At 48.2% G+C, this 26,589-nt stretch overlaps 1 protein-coding gene across 1 annotated transcript in view; it reads right to left on the bottom strand.

Moving 5' to 3' along the window:
- The window catches only part of ZNF148 (zinc finger protein 148), a 223,089-nt gene that overhangs the window by 94,222 nt on the left and 102,278 nt on the right, over nucleotides 1–26,589 (bottom strand). The window contains exon 4 of the mRNA XM_085647508.1: nucleotides 22,432–22,555. Coding sequence (XP_085503634.1) covers nucleotides 22,432–22,555 — 124 coding nt within the window. The remainder of the gene's footprint in view (nucleotides 1–22,431; nucleotides 22,556–26,589) is intronic.

Raw genomic sequence — 26,589 nt, 5'->3', positions numbered from 1 at the left:
ATCAAAGGGCATGTGCATTAGAGTGTTCTGGAGATTCCCAGAGAATTCAGTTGTCCTCAGCCAGGCGTGGAAATCGCCCTGCCCAGCGAGTCGGCGGTGTCAAGCCCACAACGAATGGTGAACTTAGCTGCGTCTCTCCCAGCTGCTATAGCTTGGGAGAGTACTGTCCGGGCCTCCTCCGGACAGTGGAGCAGCACCTGCGCAACCATATCCCACACCGAGTGGGAATAACGGCCCAAGAGGAATGCTGTGTTCACCGACCGCAGCCCTAAGCTGGCAGATGAAAACAGCTTCTTGCCAAGCTGCTCCAGCTTCTTGGATTCCCTATCCAGAGGTGCAGAAGGGAACGCGCTTTGGGAAGTAGAGGATTGGACAACCAAGCTCTCAGGAGTGGGGTGTTGGGAGAGGAAGAGGGGGTCGCCCGGAGCCGGGCAATGGCGTCGAGCCACGTTCCTGTCCACAGGAGCCCCTGTGTTGGGCCTGGACCAAGTGCCCAAAAGAACGTCTGAAAGCACGTCATTAAAAAGGCAGCAAGGGCTCCGAAGAGGTTGCCGCCGGCTGAAGCACTTCTGTTAGGAGGTTAGTCCTAATGGCCACTATAGAGAGTTTGAGGGGGGAGGGCCTCGGCCACCCTAAGCAACACCACTGCGTAACCTGCTCCCTCCTCCGTAGCCACGGAAGGAGGAGACAGCATGCCAAGGTCAGGTGAGGTGTCGAGTCCTCTGCCCAGTCACACCTCCCAGTTCTCCCCTTCCTCCGAAGTCTGTGAAAGAGGCTGAAAATAAGTAGGACGGACGTAGGGGTAGAAAGGCCCCATTGGTGTCGGAATCGGCATCGAGCGCCGCCGATTGGCCGCCGCGTCCAGTTCGGGGCTGAAACCGGTGTCGACGTCGGATGGTAGCACCGGGCGACGTCAGAGGTGCTGCGGGGGGGGGGGGGGCCGGTGTTATGAGGTCGACCGGCGTCACCGACAGACCCAAAAAGGGTGGGTAGGTCAGCGGCGACGTCGCAGGCCCCGCCGGACCAGCAGGGTAAGCACCACCAACACCCTCAGCCATGTCGGATGGGTAGTCGAAGAGCGACGATGCTTCTTCTACTTCTTTTTGAAATGCTTCGACTTACCTGACCCCGAGTGCGAAGACTTAGATCCAGACGAACGATGGTGACGGCTCCGCGATCGGTCCCTCGACCTCTCACAAGACCAGGACCTTGAACGGCACGGAGCAGACTGACGAACTTCCAGCAACTTTCGGGACCGCTCCCGCAAAGTCATGGCCCGGCAGTCGGGGCACGACTTGGAGTCGTGCCCCAGACAGTAGAGACACACGCTGTGCGGGGCCGTCACCGACATCATGCGGTTACAGCCCCGCAGTTCTTAAAACCGGGCACCCCAACGACAGCAGGAGTCTATCGAGAAGAAATGAGGTAAAAGGCCTCGAAAAAACTCAGTCAAAAAGTGACTGGGGACACTTGCTCTTCCCCGGATCTGCGCTTGCTGGCGTGGAAAAAGAAAAAACGGACGTCAGCGCACGAGGGAGGCGTCTAAGTAGCTGCCGCGACGTCATCTTGGCAACCACGACGCCAACGACGGACGCGGAGCCGCACAACGCCACCTTCCGACGTGCAGTGGTACTGCTGACAAAAACTTTCCGGATCCAGTCTGACGCCTGGGGGTAATTCTAAGGTAAGGAATCTATCACTACGCGTTTCTTACAGATATCTAATGTATGGAGAGCCCTATTAGCAACTGAGTCTGGTTGAGGAAAGAACACAGGCTACTCATTGGATTAAGGTGGAAATGACAGACTACCTTTGGAAGGAATTCAGGAGACTACACTATCTCTGCGGAGCTGGAAGAAAGGCTCTTCTAAGGTTAGTGCCTGGAGCTCAGTAATACTTCTGAGTGAAGTAATGGCAATTAAAAAAGCTCCCCTCCAAGATGAAGGGAGCAGATATGTAGTGGTTCAAATGGTGGACCCATAAGTCTTGTGAGAACAATGTTAAGATTCCAGGTAGGTGCATGTGAAACCCGGGGTGCAATCACTCTTTTAAGATCTTACATAAAGGCTTTGATGACTTGTTCTGTCAATAAAGGCAGGTGTTGGCTATTTTGTAAATAGGCAGCCGCTGTAGCCAGATGTAAGCGTATAGATGCCAGAAAGCTGTACATGCAACACGTAACAAAAAAAGCTTTGTATTCTAGCGTTAAATGGAATTATACTTTCATTAGGAGAGTAACAGACAAATCATTTCCATTTAGCTGCATAGCATGCTCTAGTAGTTGGCCTGCAAGCTTCTTTGAGAATGGTCGTACTTTCAGGTGGCAGATTGAGATAACCGAATTCTATGACCTCAGGAGAAAAATTGCTAGGTTGAGTTTTGTTAGATTTGGGTGCCTGATTTCGCCAGATATGCGGAGCCAGGCATGGCGCCGCAGCAAGATACTGGCACTAATCCCTCTTGTAGCGGAATCTGCTGAATCAAAGGCAAAGTGGATAGATGTGTTGGGGGATGAGCTTTCCCTCAGATAGAAGCTGCTGCTGTACCCTTTTCTTGTGCTCCTCAGGAAGATATTGGAGAAGTTTCTCCATTTTATCCCAGTGAGCACGGTCATACCTTGCAAGCAAACCCATCAAATTGGCAATACACGAATGGCCGGCAGATTGAGCAATAACCTTTTTACCAGAGGCGTCAATCAGTTTACTTTCCTTGTCAGGAGGTGGTGCATCACTGGCAGCTTGGGAATTAGCTCGCCTGCGAACATTGGTAACAACATGAGAGTAAGGATTAATCCGTACCCTGGTGTAAATGGAGCCTGAAGGTGAGGCTTTATATTTTTTAATACAAAAGGAACAATTGAGGGACAAAATGCACAACAATGTCATACATTCACACCCAGTACAGATATCTGGGCCTTAATCCATCTTTTTTTGCTCCCAAACGCCATTCCAGCTTAAACCCGGCCATATGCAATTCTTTGCATCTGAGCGCTAACAAATCTGGAATCAAGTGATTACAAAGGGTTAAAAAAAACTGCAGCGTGAGCTCTTTTCGCACTCTCTAAAGCCTGTTCAGTGTCAAAACTCATTCTCAAATTACACTGGCTCCCTGTGGACAAGAGAATCCACTTTAAGACTTGGTGCATTGCTCACATAATCCTTACCTTCCAAGCGCCCCCATCCTATCCAATCTACTATCTTTGTATGTCCCACACCATGAGTTGCGCTCTGATTACCTTCACCTTGCCTGTGTTCTCGGGGTCAGAAGAGCAGGAGCGGGAGGGCGCTCGTTCCTAGCAATGGCGTCGGTTCATTGGAACGCCCTTCCGGTGACCATCAGAAACATTTAGAATCACTGGGTCCCGTTGCTGGGGCAGCCATGCGCTTTACAAATGAATTAACATAACATATGCAAATCAGTCTTGCCCCTGCTCCCTATGGGATCAGTCCAGCCGGAACTGCCAGGCCAGTCCGCACTGGACTGGAAATGAGCACCCTAGGACCGGTTTCCAGGTTTCACCCCTCATCAGCCAGGCTAGCTTGATTTTAGTTGCATGGAGAGCATGGGACCCTAGTCTGGGCATACCCGTCCCACTCTGGGTGACAAATGCAAAAACAATTGATGGACAGAATGCAGAACAATGTCATACATTCGCCCCAGTGAAGAGATCTGGGCCTAAAGCCATCGTTGTTTTGCTCCCTAATGCCATTCCAGCCATATGCAAATAAGTCTTGACCCTGCTCCCTATGGGATCAGTCCAGCCCGAACTGCCAGGCCAGTCTGCCCTGGACTGGAAACAAGCATCCTAAGACCCGTTCGGGGTTTCACCCCTCATCAGCCAGGCTAGCTTGATTCCAGTGGCATCTTGGACGTGATGATTCAGGTTCTAGCAGGGCCTTTAAAGGTGTTACCTACCCTTAAGCATAGGGAGTTATTGAGTGACCCTGTGTGTAGAAGAGAGAATTTCAAAAAGCAAGTCATCTTTCAGAGGTTCCTTATGTAGCTCAACCTCAGGAAAAGTAGCGGCTCTGCCAATGAGCTCCTGGTACGACGTGGAATCATCAGAAGGAGATTGAGGCGTGGAGGGTCTATGTCATATGCTTTCCGGGTGTAGGTTTGGGGGTGAGGTGAATCAAATGTACCATGTCCACCTGTGTAAGAGTGTGGAGACCCTTGAAGTGTTATATCTAAAGGAGCTCCATCAGAGTGTGCTAGAGATAGTGAATGTGGTGGGGGGTGGAATTGGTGGTAATGGTGGAGATGGTGGAGGAAGTGGCACAGGTCTGATATCCTCGTACGCTGCCTTCTTCTGTTTGGCCGGGACCGTTATATCAATAGCCTCTTCTAAAAAGAGTTTTCTCTTCGATGGCGGTGGAGTCGGAACAGAAAAGTTGGCATGAGGCTGATTGTTCATTTGCTTTTGACGAACTTCCAGTTTTTCTCACAACTTGTGGAGAATAGGTTCCACAGGCTTGCCAGGATCAGATTTCAGGGACTGCTTCGAAGGTTTCGGAGCCAAGGTGTGTTTCAGTTTTGGCGCTGAAGGTTTGGTCAGAGCTGAAGATGGGGCTGGTCGACTTGGCACAGAGGTGGACGATGTTGATGGCTTCAGCTGGTGTTTCGGTGGCGGATCTTCTACCTGTAACCTTTCCACCTGTGACCTGGAGAGCAGTGTCTGTGTCAATGGTGGCCCAAACCAAACTTGTAACACATTGTGGCAGGTTTCAACTTTTAAGTCACCAGAGACCATAAAGACGCTGAGTTAGGAGGAGATGTTGTGGTGGGAGCAGGAGTCCCCAATCCCCAAGTTTAGGTTAACTCTTGCCTAGAGGATATAAGAGCTATCCTAAAAAAAGAAAAAAACAGCACTGGTAGTTAGAAGGCCTCGACCTTTACAAAATCAGCTGATGAACCTGCAGTAAACGTTAGCTTCAACTTTATCAATGTTAGGATTTTCCCAGGCAAGGACAGACCAAGCCTACACACACACTCCAAATGGTTCCAGTACCGTAACAGTTTCCTCGAGAAAGAAGAGGATTTCAAATATATACAGTGCTTTTTGTGGTTTTTTTGGGGTGAAAGATCTTTTGGGAGAACATTCCCAGTACAGAAAACTACCTGAATGCGAAGGGGGTCTCTTGGGAATAGCCATGCAAAAAACTGGCCAATCTTGTTTTGACTCCTGCTCCCAGATGACGTTTGGGGTGCGTCAATGAACAGGAGTTTCAAGCAGCAGTGATGTGTCAGAGCTCGGACACCACATGCAGATGTCATGCAGGTTTAAAAGGACATTGTTTGTGCTTTTTGGGACCAGGTTTTAAACCTAAAACCTATAGGAGAGATGTTTGACCTAGCTGTTGTCTAAATGCCGAGGAGTTATGTACGTGAGGCAATGCGAGAGGTCTTAAACCGCGTGGTTGAGGTGAAGAAAAAGGGAAGTAGACACTAGCACGCCAGCTTGCACCAAGTGGAGTCAAGGCTGAAGCCATATGTTGCCACTTGGCATTGCTGCAGAGTTCTTGCTGTGAAAATATTTCCCAGACGTCAGTATATAAAATAAAGTCAAGCAAGGAAAGAAGCCATTTACCAAAGTTTATCATCGCTATACGGTTTTATAGCCTGTTATCATATCTCCATTTGCTTACTAAAAGCAAATATAAGCGGCAATCCAAGTCAATGAAAAACACCAATTGATCAGGCCCTTGGAATACTGTGTTACTTGCGAGTAGGGTCAATTAGAAGTATGAAATGAACCAGAACACCAGCAATTCGTCAATGCATCAAATGCTACCACAAAACAAACAGTTGTATTTATCATGTGTAAGGTTACCATGAAGTGTTGGTTACTATTTAAAAGTAATAAAAATAAAAGCCAAGAAATAAAGACAAAGGTCTTCAGCATAGACGCATACACACATAAAACATACTTAGGCATGGAAGCACACATTCATTACAGTGAAACCAAGTGGACATCAGTAAAATATTTTAACATTTTGAATGCGGACATAAAAGAGCCTGCGGCTATACAGGCCTTAAAGCATTTAATGTGAAAGACCTTCATATTCTATGGCTAATAAACAATTGTAGTCCGTTAAATGGGGATGGCACCATAAATACCCTTGTCTAAATCGTACGTCTCTTACCCTGTCCGGATTGTCCACTTGTAGTAGGGGTGATGTGGCTACAAACGTCCACCTTTCCTACCTACAGCAGGCTTTGAGCAGAGCAGCTTGTCCACAAATAAGGACATGCTATTGAAGGGTTCTGGCAACATGGTATTCCATTGGCATGCATTAAAAAGAAACTTCTGTCTTCATTTTTAAACCATTACAATTTATACATGCAGTAGATCAACGGGCCTACTTTTTTCCCCTGCACATTCAGGTTTTAAAGCACGTTTTGAATGTTGACTTTCGGGCTGTGCACATGACTCCTCTGGCCAGGTAAATAGAAAGCAGTACACAAAAATAGACCTGGAATTCACACGGTTGAAAATAACCAGATAACACATCAGATACATGGAGAATCACAAAGCATTGCACCAAGCTCTCAGAACACTCTTCTTTTGCTTTAACTGTACTTTCCTCTGACAATCCTCGCCCCACAAGAACGGTAAACTGGAACAAAACACAATATATTTAATCCCCTTAATTTATCAACCAACCCATGTAGGAATCCTCCTACAGGACCACAACCATCAAAAATTCCCATCCACTGTTTCCATGCAAGAGGTCCTAATCAAACTAATACCCTATTTAAACTGATCATATAATCGGTTTCTACACTAGCCAAACAATTTGCCTTCAACAGCTCAACCTTCCATATCACAAGAATACAACTATATCTGCAGTAAACTTAGCCATATGCAAATAATGAGCACGCTACACAACATACAACAAACTCCGCAGCCATTCTCTCTGTTTTCCACTTGATTTATTTTGGTAATTTTTTTATCAAAGATAAAGCAACCATAGGTACAACTATCCACTAACCCGCACACCAAATGTGTTTTCATTACTTGGAGACATTCAGCTAGCTGGTCCTCATTCTCCCACTTTGGCTTTCCCTCGCCTTAGTCTGGTTAACATGCACAGGCTCTTGTGTTGTCCGATTGTTTATTTCCACCAGCTGAAACATCAGGTAGTGCACCCTATCTGTACCAGATTTTCTCCCCCGCCCACACGGTTTGTAACCCAGTTCTTCGGCTAGCATACACCTATCTTTATCTCTTTTCCAGCTTTCAACATCCAATGCAGTCCCCACACCCCAGGAATGCGCTTTCTTGCATTCACCCCACAGTAATAGGTTGAACATACTCCTTCCCAGAGTTGATCTTGAGCAGGTGAAGTGGTGCAATATCTGGAGTTAAACCATGCGGAAACCCGATTTTACTGCTACCTGCCTTGGGGCCCAAAGTGACTCCAAAGTGAAGCTCCTATTGCTTCTTTAATTTTTCTTAGGGTTTTATGTGAATGATTTTGAACCTTTCTATCTGTCAGGGATGCAGGTTTTTTGGGTATAGGGTCCCCCAACAGTAGCAGTCTATCGTCTAAGGAGGGAAGACTCCTTCAGCTCCTCTCTGTTTGGTATAATTGCTCGCAGGGCATGTGTGAACTGCAGGTATCGATAAGTTTCTGTCTTCGATAAGTCATGTTCTGTTACCATCTTTGAGAGAGTGACTACATCTCCCCACTTCCCATTAGTCTCAAACCGTGTAGATACTGATTATGTTCCATCTACTGAAACATTGGAACCTTCCCATGGACTTCAATGCTGCTGCATCCCACAGTGGGGTAATTCGTGTGAGTGAGCTCTCCCATCCTAAATATTTTGTCCCCTCTTTTTAGTACTGTGCCGGTGTGTCTGGCATCCTGGCCAGGGATTTTCTCCTGTACGATGCTGCTGGGTAGCCTCTGTCCCCATCATATATCTGTCCATCTCTAGTGCCAGCTTCGACTGGGCCATAAAGGCCCAGTCGTTGACTGTCACCAGTTGGCCTGCCCAATAATATTTCTGAATATCGGGCAGGGCTATTCCTCCATTTCACCAGTTCCCAATGATCTTTGTTAGGGCAAATCTAGCGGCTCCACCTTCCCATTAAAGTATTCATATTTCTCCCTCTATTTCCCTGAAGTTACTTTTGGGAACCTCAAAGGGGGTGTTTTGTAACACACATAGAAAGTGAGGTAAGGACATGATTTTAAATGGAGAGGCTCTGACCAGTAGGGTGGCTTCAGTGCCTTATGTCACCCCTCAATCTCTCCAGAAGCGAGGTCATGTTCCGTTCACGGAATAGCTCAGCATTTCTAGTAACATAGATGCAGAGATTTCGGAATCCCTTTTCCACAACATGCATCTCACCGCCAGGCGGTAGTCTTGGTGTAGTTCCCACTAGCTGGAGCAGTTGGGACTTGTGCCAATTTATAATGTAACTGGAATATTTACTAAAATCCATGATCAACTGCATGAGTCTGACACCGTCATCTCGAGGTCGGCCACATAATCTATGTACAGTGATATCCTATCTACCCACGCTCCTCCCCAGTCCAATCCCCAAATCAGCAGGTCCTGCCGAACCTAGGCAGCCCGTGGCTCTTTTACTAGGGCAAAAATCATTGGTAATGGTGGGCACCCAGTCTGGTTCCCTGACTAAGCTTGAAGTTAAAGAGGAGGTCCCATTGACCTTAACACCAGCCAATAGGTCGCTGTAGAGGAAGCAGACCTATTGTCGGTATGACAAGTGAATTCAAACCTCTCCAGCACAGCAAACAGTTCCACTCTACGGTATCAAACGCCATCCTGGCGTCCACAGACACCACCATGGTTCTTCCTCCAGGGTTTCTATTTACCCCAGGTCAGCATTTAAGCATCTCAATTCAATTTCAAAGATCTTTATTCGATTCACAGAATCCTCAAAGCATTATTTAAATACTATAAAACATTTCTAAAAACAGATACAATATATTAATCCTCTAAGATTAAGCCCTGTAATGCAATTGGGCAGAAATCCTCATTGGTCAGGATGGTCCAGGTAGTGGATGACTTTTCGCAAAAGTGTCACCAATACGTTTGCTAAGATATGCTATGGTGGCCAGTCTTTGATGTAGTGGGAGGATACCCGTAGTTTTGCTCTCCTTATACATAGCCAACAACATTGGGGCGAGCCTGGAGGCCAGTCTTGCATAATTTGATAGGAAGCCCATTGCCTTTCCTGCTTGAATCGCTGTCTCAATCTCATTCAGCTCAATGTTGGCCTCTAAGTAATCTCTGTCACCTCTAGACATCCTTGGCAGTTGGATATCCTGAAGGAACTACGCTGCTTCTGCAGCAGTGGTCGTTACAGTCAGAGAATAGATCCAAGTTTAGTAATATTCTCGCTTTCTCTAGTGGGGTCCTCTGCTTCATTCCTGATTTCTAAGACAATTTTGGGACTGGTGCCGCTTATCGAGCCCGGTCAGAACCTTTTCAGCCTTCTACTCAACATCGTATAAACAATGTATGGAGGCCTTGCATGTAGCCTATGGCTTGTCTGTTACTAGATCCCTATTGTCTTACTGCATCAGAGTTCATTTATGTATCCGGACGTCATCCGTCCCAATCCACAGTCGCATCTCTAGTTCTTGGATCTTTCTCTCTAAATCTTCCATTGATTTCTGTTTTTTCCTCTGATCTCCCACTATTTGCCTGTCCAGTGAGTATATGCCTTCGACAGCATGAGGGCCAAATTCACTAAGGCCTCATTTTAAAGGAGTAGTCAGTGCATTGTTGGAGTCCCTCTCTGATTTTCCAGTTCTTAGGATATCCGGGGTTGATAGTTCAGTCGGTTATGTTCCACTGCCCATATCGGTAAATGATCTGACACAACCGTGGCAAGATGTCGTACCTCTGAGTAGTAGTGAACCTGCGGGTGATGGGTGAGGAGAGAGCCAATTCGGAATAAACTTGTGTGTGCCCCTGAATACTGCCGTTCTTGTGGGTTATGGGCTCTCCAGGAGATCCCGACTGTCAGAAATTCCTGAAGGGAGCTAAGCCTCTTCCGTATGGTCCTATAAGTCAACTTGTCCCATTCCTCCCTCAATGCTAAGTTGAAGTCACCCCCCAAATACAAGGTGCCCTCTGGAGCTGCACTAGTAGAGAGCGGGAACTCTCCACTCCAGCCACTCTTCTCCTACCAGCGAGCCTACTTCGTCAGCTGAGTAGTGAAGGCCTCACTTCAGAGGTACCTTCCACCTGCACCCGTGCTGCTGTTTCCTTGGCTCACTTATCTCTTTGCACCTTCCGGCTTGCGAGTTCTGCATGTGAACAGGTGCCGGATGGATTTAGACAAAGATAAAGTGGGATTTTATTGTTTTCCGATCAGAGCTGCTTTAGCAAGTGGCCATCTTGCTCAACAACTGGCCACACGGGAGGAGCCTAGCGCGCAACCAAGATGGCCGCGTAGGTGCGAGGCTCCCGAGGACCTCCGCGACCTCCTGAATAAATCCTGGAAATATCCTGTCCTTGTTAAGGGGACTGTGTCGGGGAACCCGAGCTGAGGCATTACCCGTTTTTTGGGCTCGAATCGGACCCCGAACACCGGTGGGAACATCGCCTGAAGATTGCGGCCTTCTCCTCGCCGGCCCCCCGGATTGGAGTAGTGGCGTGATCCGGGGACAAGGTGAATAACAGCGGCGAGCGGGGCTGGGCGACTCGCGTACCCCGCACTTTCACTTTCGCTTTTGCGCCCTCCTTGCTCTCTGGCGAGGTCGGGCTGCGGAGCGGGGTGCGGTGGTGTTGCCTTGTCCCGGTGCCCAGCTGACCCGCCTGCGGTGGATCGACCCGCAGCTCTGTGGTCGCCCCCCCCTTGACACCCGTGATCTGGTGAGACGGCCCGTTTGGAGATCTTGGCGCGACGGTGGAAGGGCCAGCATGGCCACCAAACAAGATGGCGACCGGGCGAAGGTGAAGACGACCCGCCGTGGTACGGCGCACCAGGCCAATAGTATGGACCGCTACACGCTCCAAAGGGGTTCTCCGGAGACAACGCGGTCATCCCCGGTGGGCCCGACGGAGGCACCCGCCCATCCAGTGGATCTAACCCTCCGGGACGTCATGGGCGCCATCGCTGAACTGAAGGCCTCAGTGGACCAGCGTTTTGACACCTTGTCGCAGAAAATTGACTCGGTCCTGGTGGATGTGGGACTTGTGAGGGCGGACTTGTCAAAAACGAATGACCGAGTCGACTCCCTGACCCACACCACAACGAGCCTCACGACTGACGTGGTGGCCCTCCAGAAGGAGGTGCGCCGGCTTGGCCAGGCGAGCGCCCTGATGGACCGGCGACTGGAGGATTCCGAGGGTCGCGCCCGGAGGAATAATATCCGCATTATTGGTGTGCCGGAGGGACGTGAGGCGGAGGCGGCGGACCTCTTCGTGGAAGACTTGATCCTGACCCACCTCCAGCCCCGGGGGCTGAGTAAGTTTTTTGCGGTGGAACGTGCCCACCGCGTCCCCGGGGGCCGCCCTAAGACCGGTGCCCCGCCACGGCCCCTTATTGCCCGAATCTTTAATTTTCGGGACCGAGATGCCATCCTCCAGACCTCCAGGCAACAGGGACCGGTCAGGTTGGACAACATGGACGTCAACTTCTACCCAGACTTTACCCCGGCGGTCCAGAAGCAGCGGCAGAGCTTTATTGGCGTCAAACGTCGTTTAAGGGACCTAAATCTTAAGTACTCAATGCTCTTCCCGGCTAAGCTGCGGGTGGAGGTGGATGGTCGCACGCACTTCTTCGACCGGCCCGAGGCGGCTGGGGACTGGTTGGACGCCTTGCCTGGGGATCGGGGCCGGGGGGGTGGGGGGAGCGCGGCTGGCGAGGAGGGCCCGCTGGATCAGAATTGAGGGATGACTGTATTGCCTTGCTCGGGACATTGTTCCTTCACCACATACTGCTTCTGTAGGTTCCCCTCCCATGGAGGTCGTGTGGGGCCTGCTGGGGGCTTCCCTCCTCCTCTGGGGGACTAGTTAGTATTTAGCTATGGGGCGACAGGCACACTGCACTTTGGGGGGGCTGTCTGGGCTCATGCAGGGGTGCAGGGAGGGGGGAGTTTTGTTGGGACCGGGGGGTGGGGGGGGTGTGTTGTTTGTTTGTACCGCAAGGCAATCCTGCAGCTGTTTTGTTGTCTTTAGACTGCTCGGTGGGGGACGACCGATTGTTTCGACGTATGATGGGGGGTAGGGACTTGACGGTGTTGTCATGGAATGTTAACGGTCTGGGGGATAGGATTAAGCGTGGTGTGGTCCTGCAGTATTTAAAACGTATTTCACCAGATGTTGTCTTTCTGCAAGAGACGCACCTTATAGGTAACACCTTTCATGCAATGAATCGGAGGGGATATCGTTTGGCGGCCCACTCTGGCTTCACCTCGGGCTCGCGGGGGGTGGGTATTATGATTAGGAACTCGCTCCCGCTGGAGATTGATGAGGTGCACCACGATGAGAGGGGACGTTACACTGCTCTGGCGGGACGTATGGAGGGTAGAGTGTTCAGTTTTGTGTCGGTGTACGTCCCGCCTGGGCTACAGGCCACTACATTTGCGGACCTGGGGCGCCTCCTTCTGGAACTTCCGAGTGGCCTCTTGGTGGTGGGAGGGGACTTTAATGCGGTTGTATCTGGATCTATGGATCGCCATCCCCCTAGGGACCTCCCTCGGGCACAGGCGTGGCTGCCTGGCCTGTTAGACACACTGGGCCTGGTGGATTGTTGGCGCCTAAAGCATCCCGTATTGCAACAATACACCTTCCACTCGGGGGCCCATGGCAGTCTCTCGCGGCTTGATTACATCCTTGTCCCAGCGGCCCATGCGGGGAGGGTGGGAGAGGTGCGCCATCTGGCACGGGGTATTTCAGACCACTCCCCATTGTTGTTGCATTTCGATGTCATCCCGAGGGGGGATGGCAGGGTGGCCCCGATTAACGCCTGGTATCTGCGCGACCCCTCCATTCGTGCAGACTTGATCACATCCTTGCAGCGCTATTTTGAGGAGAATGAGGGGTCGGTCCCATCTGCCCTCTCCCTATGGGAGGCTTTCAAAGTGGTTCTTAGAGGGGAGGCCCTCTCCTTTATTGCCAATGCCCGGCGGCGCGAGCGGGAGGAGGTGACCCGGGTGGAGGCCGAGATTGCGGAATTGGAGGGTGACCTGGAGAACGGGGTAACAGACGCCAAGTTACATGTTCTGCAGTTAAAACAGGCGGCCTACCGGGCCCTCGTCACGGAGGCGGCCAGGGGCCTTGGTAGAGAGCAGCAGGGGCGCTTGTACGATGTGGGTGATAAGGCCGGTAAATTGATTGCGTGGTTGGATAAGAGAGAGAGAGCGAGCCGAGTGGTGCCTTTGATTGAGAGCGTGGATGGTGCGTGTGCCACGGAGCCGGAAGCCATTGTCTCCTGTTTCGCGGATTATTTCCGCGGAGTCTACTCCCCTGTTTCTTCCTGTTCGGAAGCGGACTCCTTTGCCCTGCTTCAGGATATTGCACTCCCCTCCCTTACGGCGGAAGACAGAGACTCGCTGGACGTCCCCCCCACCTTGGACGAAATTGCCTCAGCTATTCGCTCGATTTCATCTGGCAAGGCCATGGGCCCCAATGGCATTCCCATTGAGCTATATAAGCTACGCCCGGATGTGCTGGCGCCCCACCTGCGTGCGATGTTCCTCGCGGCTCACTCGCAGGGCTCCCTCCCGCCGGACCAGCGTCTGGCTACAATTGTGGTGATCCATAAGGAGGGAAAGCCCCGTGAACGGGTCACATCCTATCGGCCGATTTCGCTTTTGAACGCGGAGCCCAAAATCCTCGCCAAGGTGTTGGCTAACCGGTTGGTTGGCGTGGTGGGCGATTTGGTCCACCAAGACCAATCGGGCTTTATCCCGCACCGCAACACGGCGCTTAATCTACGGCGCTTGCACGGCGTGCTTGCGCGTGTTCCATTTGTGCGGGAGCCAGCCATCTTGGCGTCCTTGGACGCCACCATGGCGTTTGATACGCTCGAATGGCCATATCTCTGGGCGATGCTCGCGAAGTTTGGGTTCGGCCCGGGTTTCATCAGCTGGGTCAAATTACTATATTCGGGCCCAATGGCGCAGGTGGTGGTGAACGGGCGTGTGTCGACCCCGTTCGCGCTGGGACGGGGCACGCGACAGGGTTGTCCCCTGTCGCCTCTTCTGTTTGCCCTGGCCCTGGAGCCCCTGGCGGAGTGGCTGCGGTGGCACCCTTCCATCCGGGGTCTCCGCTGGACCCCCGAGCACGAGGACCGTGTGTCCCTCTACGCGGACGATATCCTTTTGTATCTCGCCTCCCCGCGCAAGTCCCTGATCGTCCTAGTTGATGTGCTGCGCTCCTTCGGTCGCAACTCAGGCCTAGTCATTAACTGGGCGAAATCCTGTGTCTACGTACTCTCCGGGGAGGCTCCGGTCCTGCCGCGGGACTGCCCGATCCAGATTGCCTCCCAGGGTTTCCGGTACTTGGGTATATATATCACTCTTGACCCGGAGGCCCGCTATGAGCGGAATCTGCTGCCCCCTCTCCAGCGTTTGAGGGAGGATGTGGTGCGCTGGCGGCGTCTCCCGCTCTCGCCGCTCGGTCGAGCGGCCTTGTTTAAAATGATGTCCTTGCCGCGCTTCCTCTATGCCCTCCAGAACACTATGGACATGGTCCCGGCAAGCTACTTTCGTGAGGTGGAGGGCCTTCAGCGGCGCCTGTTCTGGGACGGGAGGCCGCGTATTGCTCTGGCTAAACTGACGCTCCCGTGGTACGATGGAGGGGTCGCCCTCCCGGACATTAAACGGTATTACTGGGCCTCCCAGCTAGCTGCAATTAATCATGGCCTTTACGGGCCCGCCCTGAACCCGGCATTCGAGATGGACAAGATGCTCCTTCCCGGTGGCGATTACAATCGAGCACTGTACTCTGGCGCGCCCGACTCCCGTCTGACGGGACCGACGCGTGTCATGGTGCGGGTTTGGCACGCGGCAAATGCAGCTATGGGGTGGAAGGACCGTTTGACCCGGGCGTCTCCACTGTATGCCTCCGAGAGGCTGGGCTCCCTGTGGACATCAAAGGGCTTCGAGAAGTGGGACACGATCGGAATCAGCACAGTGGGGGATCTCTGGACGAGGGGGGGATTCAAAACTTTTGAGACGCTGCAGGCGGAGTTCCAGCTGCAGGGCAGTGAGTACTTTCGGTACCTACAAGTCCGCCATGCGCTGGGCTCCGTCTTCCCGGATGTTGCATCCATTCAGGAGTCTTCCCCCCTGGAGGACAGAGTGCTAGATGGCCATGTCCCGGACAGCACGATCTCCCTCATATATAAGAAGCTGATTAATGATAGATCGTGCCTGTTAACTAGTCTACGCGAAGCTTGGGTGGCCGACGGGCTGGAGCTGGACGACGAGGATTGGATGTCCGCGGTGGCCTCTCCAAAAGAGGTGGCCATCCCGGCTCGCCTTCGTTTCGTCCAGCTCAAGATCCTTCACCGGGTCTACGTGACGGGGCCACGGCTTCTACGTATGGGTTTTGCCGTGGACGGACTGTGTAAGCGTGGCTGTGGTGCGTTGGCGACTTTTATGCATATACTGTGGGAGTGCCCGAAGGTGGAGCGATTCTGGCGTGGTGTGCATGAGGTCCTGCGTGTGGTCACGCGTGTAGCGCTGCTGCCTGAAGCGAGGAGGTGCTTGTTGAATGTATGGGAACCGAATGACTATTTGGCTCCGCAGACGCGGTGGGTGACTCTGGGATACATGATAGCGAAACGTGATATTGCTCAATTGTGGGGATCCCAGAGGCCCCCTGCGGTGTCGGCCTGGAAAGAGCACATGGATTGGTGTATGTTCCGTGAAAAGGTGGTGTATGTGGCGAGGGGTAAGCCTGGGGCGTGGGTGAAACTCTGGGGCCCCTGGAACGCCTACCGTGGGGGCATTTGTGAGCCGCCACAGCTGCCGGCTGCCTCGCCTGCTCCGTCTCCCTAGCTGGACCCCCTTGCTCGGCCGCGGGCACGCGGCCCCCCAGTCCCTGATCTCCTCCCATCCCCCTCTTCAGATCTTTCCTGCCACTCTGGATCCCCCACTATGGAGCAAGTGTTGTCACCTTGAATCTTGGGTTGCCTTGCGGTTGTGGTTTTTGTTGTTGTTGTTAGTCTTTAAAATGAAACCGTACTCTGTGGCAGGACGCCGTGAGGCCTGCACCGTTGATTACTCCTGTGTTTCTACTGTGCACCGCTGAGAGACTTTTACTGTCTGTGTGTACTATATTTGTGATGCTCTAGCGGCCGGCCGTGCGGTTGTAGGCCCATAACTGTAACCTTTTTATGGATGTAATAAACGGTTTCAAAAAAAAAAAAAAAAAAAAAAAAAAAACAACTGGCCACACCCCCTATCTTTTCCACTTGAATGTCTCACTAACCAGTTGGCTAAAAGGGGACTTTGGGCAGAAGCCCTCCACCTTTGGTGGTTCAATAGGCCTTCCTGGCTGGGGGGAAAACTATTTTTGGGATTTTTGTAGGTTGGCCTGCATGGGACCATTACTTAACTGGGGTAAGTGGCATGCTAGAACCACTTGGAAATGCATGGGTTGATGTTTCTATTTCTAGAAGAGTTTACTATGCGTTAGACATAGCTACACGTGTTGGGCTACGCTTTACATTACACAAATGTGTCTAACAGGAGCCATTCACAGAAGAAAATGGAATAAAGGAAGGCAGCACAACTCCAGAAGGAATGAGGAAAACAAAGCTTTGTCGTTTTGCTACTGAGAGTCTGTACCACAGTGAAACCGGCTTTGGTAAGATGATTCTGTGACGTGAATATAAACTGGTATTTTGCAGAATAGCCCTTGGTACTTGCTTAAGTGACAAGAACCTCAGCGATGACAGCTGCGCAATCTCACCTCCTGGCTTGAATACTGGTCCTGCATACTGTGAAGTTAGTGAAGCTTACAGAGCAACATAAGAAGAGACAAAAAAGAGGCGAACGTTGGCAAGCTAAAGATTGAGTGCACTAGTACTGACAAGGGTGCCAGTTACTAGTCCGAAAATAAGGAGTAGTGCTTTGATTGGAACAGTTGCTGGGTAGTGAAAACCATTAAAGGACATGCCATATACAACAAATACAAATGCAGTATTTAGTTATTTTGCTTTGTTCAAGGCAAAAATATATCTATCCAAGCTCCACAGAAAACAAGGACATAGAGGCATGTAGCATAGTCATTTAGAAAGAAGATGCTCCATTATAAAAGGTGACATGGTAAGCTGCTTAGCTGATTTAAAAAAGGACTTTGATCACTCTCTAACCCAGAGCTGCTCCTGACTGCACTGAAATCTCACTAGCGACATCACACATTTTAAAAGATTTATGCAGGATATGGGCCGGAGAGTAGACATGTCTGACACACAAAACAGATGGTAACCAAACCCATTGCCTCGCCGGAATCCCAAGGAAAGGTCATTGTTCATGAATGCAAAGACTTAGAAAATTACTCTGGAAGAGAAAATAATAGGATTAGAAACTAGGGAGAAAAGCATAAGATAGACGAGAATGCACTCAATACCTCTTAAAAAAAGTCGTAGGAAAGTATGAATCCTTCAGTGTTAGCATGCAGAAGGGGGCAGAGTGTAGATGCCAAACACAATAAGTGACTGCCCAGGAGAAATAATGGCAAAGCTTTGCTATAAATCATTAAAGGTGCAACTACTAAAGGTGGGTAGAACAGAACCTCACATTCGCTACAGTGGCTGCCAGATGGCGCAGTTGGAGGACCAAGAAGATGCAGCATTTGATAAGAGGTGCCAATGTCAGCTGGTGGTAAAGTAGCTCAAAGCAAGACAGATACAATACGGATGGCCTTTTATAGAAGGCTTCGAATTTAAATGGCTGGAAAAAAGTGGTAGATTCTGTGGTGGAAGCTATAAAACAACTGACCATTGCAGGATATGCAGAAGAATATCAAGAGCCAGACTTCAGAAAGCACAAACGAGACCAACAAAATAGGTAGAAGGGACAATCTGGGTCTCAACGATTCAAAGAACCTCATGCCCAGTAGTGTCATCAAGCGAGGACATTATTCAAACAGATGTTGCAGATGATCAGATCTTAAAGGTGGATAACGGTCAAAGCCTTCTCCAGAGGGGAGTAAAAATTTAGCTTTAGGTAATGATAAGGGGGTCTACCTTTGTCATGTAACAATATTGATAGCGGTAATGAGGAAGTTGAAAAGGCAGACTCAGACCCCGACTCATCTTGTATCCTTCATTTTCCTTTTTCTCCTTTGCCCTTTTATACACTTCGCCCCTAAATGGTATCAGAAGGGCGTCAGAGCAGTTGTGTCTCCAGGGGAATAAGTGAACCCATTACCACCTGAAAGAGAGAGGGAGGACACAGTCTTATCTGAAGGGCAAGGTTTTTACTTGCTTAATATATATTATGTTGTACTGTGTTAGAAATAGGCTGTATTTTAGAGTGTTGTGGGAGAGAGAGGCATGGGCATCTCACACACGCAGTTGGACTTTTTTAGATTCAGCTTGGCTCCTCTGGGGTACAACTATCAATTGAGACGTACTTAAGCTAATCTCATTGAACATAAGGGACCCCACTTGCCTAATAAGTGCAAAGTCTATGGCACTACCTGAGAGGGAACTTAGACCAGAGCTTTTTTGCCAGAGGCCAAGCTTAGGATGGAGGCGCGTAGGTAACACACTAAAGAAGAGATTCTACCACATTTCACCTAACACTCAACTAGTACAACAGAAATTTACATTTTACTTCAACAGACGACTCTACTGAAGCCAATCCTACAAAAAAAGGACTTGTGGGGAAGGTATATCCTGGATCAACTCAATTACATGAATACCAAACATATCCAGCTCAATTTACTTACCCCCATTATGGGTCTTTGATCTTTATTTATTCTTTTTAAATTGATTTTATTGTTTATAATAGAAAAAAAAAAAGACCAGACATATAGAACTTAAGATATATCAAAGTGCCTGCAAAACAAGGATACAAGTCAAGCTGTGAGCCAAAGAACAATTGCAACGTTTGAATATTCAGGCATGTTTAGACACAAAAGCATAACAAGCATTGGCATAGCCAATAGGTCTCGCCTTTGGGACCTTATAAGTGTTTAGACATGCAACAGTTGCATAACTAAATACTTAAAAGGTCCCAAAAGCGAGACCTATTGGCTATGCCAAGCGGCCTTGCGGCCGTGAAAGTAATCTCGGTAAAGCGTGGCGCGTGCGCCCGCGCACATGCACTGTAGCTCTAGGCTGGCCTGGTAGCACTTTTTGGAGCCCTCTCAATAAGTCTCGCCAGACCAGTGCATGCGCTGGGTCAGGCGAGACCTAAAAAGGGCCTTGGTTAGCCACAATCCTGTTAACCATAAAAGAAAGGATCGGCAATGAGAGCAGAGCAAAATCAAAATATTCAACACATCAACGAGGAGATCAGGGAGAGAGTGGGGTCGCGGAGCTACTCCAGGCACCAGTGATTGTGGACAAGACAGATGAGCTGTGGCTTAGCAGAGTGAAGTCCGGCGCTCTATACAGGGAAGTGTTACGAAGGGCATGCTTGTGGATTTGCGGATTTGCACATATGATTTTGCTAAGATGTAACCTAGGTAGGGGGGTGGGGGCCACGCCTTGCAGTGTTGCAGCCGGTGGAGAGGAGGCAGTGGAGCCCTGCTGTAAAGTAAGCAGGTACGTGCAGTGAGTATGCCAAATATCCTTGAGACAGGAAGTGGGAAGCTGAAGCACCGAATAAATCTCTGTTTGCATGTCACAGTACGCCATGCTGCGAAACCATTCCTACTTCGTGGGACGATGCCGAGCCCACCAATGTATTGCAATTTCCCTTTTGGCTAACAGCAGTGCGATCACTATGAACCTATGATAGCAGGGGGGATATCCGAGACGACACCCGGTAGGGCCAGCTTTGGAGAAGGCTTGAGAAATGTGGAGGTCCTGGACAACAGCTCCTGGAACACCAAGGTCCTGAACGTGGATGTGATTGGGCATGTCCAAGTCAAATGGGCAAAGTCGACATCAGGTATTTAGAACATTGAGAAGTTTTGGTGGGGTCATATCTAGCCATTTCAACAGACGTAATGTAGCCTCTGTGAACGAATTTAAAATGCAATAGTTTATGGCGATGATTGGGAGACCCTCTTAATCTGCTCATGACTGCATGCCCATTCTTTGGTGGTGAGAGGTTGTCCCAGATCCTCCTCCCAGTGGCCCGAAATCGCACACCATAAGATCTCCAAGTCACCTACTCAAGGGGAAAATCATTGCGGAAGGCAACTTTAATATAGTCTGAAACTCGGCATGACAGATTTAGCCCACAGGGCTCTGCTGCAAGATCGACAAGTAAGAAATCAAATCACTAATTAAGGACCTGCGGCGAACAGATGTGTGGAGACATTTTAATGACTGAGAGGGACTATTCTCAGTTCTCTTAAGTGCACAGCTCATATACATGGATCAATCATGTCTGTGTTAGCGAACAGATGCTAGAAGAAGTACAATAGATTGTAGGCGTATCTGTCAGACAACGTCCACATATTGCTGATATGGAAGGAATCTCAACCTGAAAGGAGGGCAAATAAGTGGCTCTTGAAGGAGCACTTAAGAACCAACACAAAGACATGAAGTAGCATGCTAAATACAGGGATTTTTAGAGCTGCATAAAAACAGGGACGCCTTCCTGGCTATGAACTTGGAGGGCCTGAAGGTCACCATCAAGGGAACATGCACTATTGTAAGGGGAACTAGGTGGACAGAGTAACAGCCGTATGCCTGACACCACACAAGAGCAAATTATACAATTACGCACCTCTTTTTGTGGTCTTCCCAGTGCATTTCAGACTAGATAAAGCCACTTTTCAGGGAGCAAAACTTCAAACTTCACCTGTGGGTAACAAGGTCTGAATGACAGAGCAAGTAGTAGGGCCCCAGGCTACAGTTCTCAGGATCTGCTCTACCCTTCAGGGCGCAGATCAATGATTATAAATGAATTTTGAAGGCATGCTGGTGTCTGGACAAGTATTTTTCAAAATGAATGGGAACAAAAACAACTGAAAAATATGGATACGCACCATTGAGTGCTTATAACAGTACACAGACACACACATCAGAGAATGGAAAGTGCAATTGGCAATTTAGGATAAGCGAGCTCAGAGATCAGTTAAGTGCACTGAAAGTTGCATGTGAAGGATTAAAAACAAGGCCAAGACAAGTTTAATACTACAGAAACACACAGGTTCTCATTCAAAAACTGTTCTTCACCAACATGCCATAAGCACTAAAAAGGTCAACTGGATTTGATTTACCAATGCGAACACCAAACACCATACCATTTATCCCAATGCGCCCAGCAAAAACCATAATATTTATCTGTTATTGAAAAATCTGAACAAGGAAGTGGCGGGCTATCAATATTTTGGTTACCTCATTACGCCCACGTTTGTCTGGCTAAAACACTTAGTTTGAGCCCAGTTCACAATAAAAGTCACAGGGTAAGCTTGATGCCCTTTGGGGCAGAGGTCTTATGCTATACATTGGAGAGATAAGGAGGTGGGTTAAAAAAAAAGAGTAACTTGAAAAATGGGGGTGAAGGAGAGAAGATCTCCATATGAAAGGACCAACATATACTACCTTTGATTTTTTGCAAAGCAGTTTTTATTTTTAGTTGCTGATAAAAGGTGGTTATATTTTTTAGCTTCGACAAAGAATGTAAAGTTGTATTTTAAGCTAAAAGCTTAATTGTTAGGTTCGAAGTCCATCACTTTGTAAACACACAAATAAGTGTTGAAATGCATCTACCAACGTCGAACCATGTATTTCTTCAAACCTTGGACTAGAGTATTACCTCATCTTTTCCATAGCAATTATCAAGTGAAACTAATCGGGAATTTACTTACTTTCTAGATCATGAATAGGACAAATGACATCCACAATTTCATAGAGTAATGTGTAATTTCTACATCTCCACAGGAGTTAGTTTGTTCACATTTTACTTACAAGAACACAGACACTGTCTATTTATAGCCAGCTGGTTTGCAGAGATCTTCTTTTCAAATTAACCCTTAGATTAAGGGGAATATAACCTAGAAGTATGTGTTAGCTCAAACACCACCCAACCAGGTTTTAAAGTGCTGGACAATACGTATTGATTTTAACAGAGGACAAGCCTAGCTAATAATTTAAGAATTCTGACATTAAAACATACATTTGCGTGCTGTAGCTGGCTTTGTTGTTTGTGTTCTTTGACAGTTTGGTGCCAATTTTGATCAAGCTTAGATGCCAAGTTGCCTACCGTCTTAGCAACGCAATACATACACATATAAACAAGTTATTCAATAAATAGCATGCCTTACAGAGCAATGCACAGTTGTACACGTCAGCAGTACCTGTGTGAATGAAGACGTGTCGTTGCAAATGGTAGTTGGTTCTAAAGGCAGCGTTGCAGTGCTCACAGATATGACACTTGGGGATTTTCATACCAAGTGACCCATCCTCGTTTATAGTTAAGATCTACCAAAGAGAAACCACATAGTTATATTTTCCTGCATTTTAATTTTGCACAACCAGACGAATATGATCATGCCCAAAATTATACACCCCAATTAGAAATCCAGAGAGGAGAAAGTACAGTGTGAGAGTATGTGAAAATGTGACAAAATGAAGCGGGAGAGTAACAGTGGGTCTGTTTTCTCATCCCGTGTCCTGCATTTCATGTTTAGAGATGCGTTTTATCAGGATACGTACCTCAGGTTGGAACACATCAATTAGTACAGCTAGCTCACAGCAGAGACTCTTGTAGTCTTAGTCTTACAACCATCACATACCATACTGTTAGGATGGCTCGTCTTACCTAATGAGTAGCTACACTTATGCACAGGATTAACTTTGCCAGAGCCAGCAGTGCTGCATGCTTCCCCAGACTTCATTTGTTTTTTTCTGCACCTATGATGAGGTAATAGAAAGGCAAGGATGTGTGGGTCCCCAGTGACATGAGTGCAGAACTAGTACTAGAAACATTGTGCCCAGTAACTTGCACTTACTCCTAAATCCAGACTCCACTCCTTCCAAAGTGACATAAAGATTTAAACTTGCAGGAGGCAGAAAAGAAGGTGCTATATGGGTCAAGCAGAAAATATTACTCAACATGCCTTGACCAAACTGAGGGTCTGATTTGGAGCCAATATCCAGCCGAAAAACAGTTAAAAAACAAGCATTGGCTACGCCAATTAGTTTCCCCTTGGGACCTATTGGCTTTGCCAATGAAGTTCAATGATATTGTAGAGCATCCTCGATGAGGTGCAGCATGGTTGAAGAATTTTGTTAAATTATTTTTTAAAAAGCACATGACGCGGCCATATTGTAAGTGTACACCACACGTGTACAAAAGAATTTGTCCGTTTTAAAGTGGGTGGGGGAAGAAACACAAAGGGCATGCGTGCGGGCGTAGAAAAACAAACAGGAGAGAGAGCAAAGTGGAGTGTGGGAAGGAAGCTAACTGGTGACCCAGAGAGAGAGTTACATGGACCTGGGTGAAGCACACGGGCAAGAAAGCAATACAGAGGGAAGAAGCACACAAGGGTGCATGCATCATCGAAAGCGATGGGAGAGAAGCACACAGACAAGAGACAGCAATACGGAGTGGGGGGTGGGAAGAAGCACACTAGAGGGACAGCTGGAAAATAAATCCACTCTTGTGGATTGCTTCGGACATAATAAAAAAAAGCAGCTCCCTTAAAGTGAGCTGTTGAAGAATACAAGTAAATTGGTATGGCTTCACAGGAGGGACAGACACATGATGGACAAGACAAGCCATTGAATAAGAAGAAGGCAGATGAGTGACAGTAAAGCCAACCAGTGATAAGCCATGGTGGGCTGCCAGCCCCTCTGTATTGCTGGTAATCACACAATATGTCTTTCTTAACCAGACAGCTGCGTTGCCAGTTAGGTTTGGTCAAAATCGCGCAAGCACGAATACAGACATGCATTAGGAAATTTCCGAAAGAGTAACAATTTAGAAAAAAAAGATAGGAGGGAAGAGATGAAAGCTTAGGAGCCATGATTGCCAGGCTAGGCCCATCATCTCTAGCAAAGATAATACCAGAGAATTAACTTAAAGAGAATATTGCTCCCCATCTTAAGTTCTAAATGCACGCTGTGAGACATCCACCAGCAACTACCACTCAAGTCAAATCTATTGAGCAGCTTTTCCCATTTTGTAACAATAACGGCATCTCCAAAATGCCTGCACAATGCTATACCCCCCACTCCCCGAGCACCATATTGAGTTCTCCTCTGCTCAAACCTAACCAAAAGCTCTTGTATGTCTTCTGTATTGTGTATGATGTGCATCATGTTCTAGTACACAATGAAAAAGAAAAAAGTTGGGAATCTGGACAGTTGTTCGGAGTTACCTAAAAACCTCCAGCCTTTGCTTCAAATCCCACTGCATATTCTCCTTTACCCTGCATAGATCCAAAGACATGAAGTAGCCATAGCCGCTGACCTAGACTATTTTCAATTTAAGTAACTGTTAGCATCTTCTGTATAACAGAGTAAGTAAAGAAGTCAACAACAACCAAGATCTTCCCAGGTCTTTGGTGCTGGGGATTGAGTCTGAAAGAATCACTATCTGAGTGCTATATTTCAACATCAAGAGGAATAAAAGGAGATCTTTTATGTAACATTTCTTAAAGGAGACTAATAAAACCCCTCTACATCCTGGTCTACCTCAGACTATTCTTTAATTTTCAGAAACATTATTCCTCCCTGGTGTGTTTTCTAAACTTACAAGTCTGACTAAGCTTCTTTGGCTTTTGAATCTGTGAAACTGCCCTAAGGTTACGTTCCAAGAAAAGCTGTGATGCCAGGCGGCTGAATTCCTGAGCTTTTATTCAAGCAGAAAGTTCTTCCATCATTTTTGGATGATGCATCATAAGACTGTTGAATTTTTCTCTGCTTAACTTCCTGGAAGTCAAACATTTGCAACATCGCTAACCTGAGTGACATACGGGCACTAAGTAAGGCCCAGTCTACACTTTTATCCAAGTTCTTCTATGGCCAATTCAACTGAGATTTTTTATTGTGCCTTTGCTTTCTATCAGGTTCAGATGTGGTTGTGTACTCCCTACCTACGGGAGGGTCTCAACCAAACTAAGCTCTCGTTGATAGCATTAGTAGCGTCATCTAATTCTTGTTGGTTAATCACACTAATCCACGGAAATAGTGAGGGTACTGGGTAATATTTACAGTGGCACTGGGATAGATTTTGATGAAGGCAGACGAGGTTAGTCAGAATTTGGAGCTGCAGAGGAGGTAGTGTACAAAGGATGGGAATGTGCAGGCTCCCTCACTCTTACTCCTCTAGTAATTAAGTGGAAGCTTTGTCCAAAGAAGTAATCACCACTTTGCTTTCTTTCAGATCAGCTTCTGTTATAGGCACAGGTGGTGCTGTTTTACCAAATAAAACAAGCATTGGCATAGCCTAGAAGTCTCACCTTGGGACCTTATAAGTGTATAGCCATGCAGCACATTATCAGGCAGTGTCAGTGCAGGTTGAGCTATGGTGCAATAACACAGGTAGTCACAAGAGGTTTCTGGATAGGAATATACAGCTCTGGGCGCACTACGTTGCACTACCACATGTCATTACTAGAGGTCCCTAGAGAGCCTGACTTCAGCTCTCGGGGCTGCACTACTACAGACTGAAGGAGAAAATGGAGCCCAGAGTGCTTGCTGCAAGATTGACAGAACCCAGTGTGTTCCGAGGCTCTTTCCACCATTGTCTTACACCTCCATACACCCCCCAGCCATGTAAGTAGTATGAAGCAACTCGTTTAGAATGCCCGTCACCACAGACACAGACCAGTGTCAGATAGAAGTTAAATGTAAACTAAAAGGCAAAAGAAAAAACAAGGGATGACTTTGAAAGAGAGAAGGGGTATGCAGGAGAAAACGGCAAATTGATGATTTGTTTATACTGTGATATTTTATGTTCATTTCTCTGAAAGATTCTCAATAAAAAATCTTAAACAGGAGGAGATACAAAGAGACAGGTTAAACAAGAGGGAGACAATGTAATAATATATGGTGATGAGAAAAGAAAGTGTAACAATTAAAGAACAGAGGTGATTTATTGCATAAACACAGGATCCCAAGAAAAGAACAAAGAATATGCAACAAAGCGATGCAAGACAAACCTGACAGGGGCCATTTGTAGGAATCACATAGCGCCAAAACGCAAGCGATTCCAAGCACTACGGGTTAACAATGAAGGGTGGTTGGTGTGAAACAAAGAGGCAAATACATACTGCATGCTTCCCATGTACTTGTTTGGTACTAGCATGCACCAGAGAGAATTGATGAATTTGTACAGAGAGCCTCGGGAATCAACTGGCTCGTGAGCGCTAGAGGGATTGGTCTCGTTCATTGCACTGTTAGTGAGGCATTGTGTCCAGCTCACAGTCAGGAAGATGCAAGCTCAGTATTGAGGGGTCCCGATGGCACTGTGGCGGTGCCTACCTCATGCAAGGTTCGCTGAGAGTCAG

The sequence above is a fragment of the Triturus cristatus genome, chromosome 3_2, assembly GCF_964204655.1.
Source record: "Triturus cristatus chromosome 3_2, aTriCri1.1, whole genome shotgun sequence".
Classification (NCBI taxonomy): domain Eukaryota; kingdom Metazoa; phylum Chordata; class Amphibia; order Caudata; family Salamandridae; genus Triturus; species Triturus cristatus.
The sequence above is the reverse complement of the archived record's forward strand: the minus strand, read 5'-3'. Positions and strand labels throughout refer to the sequence as shown.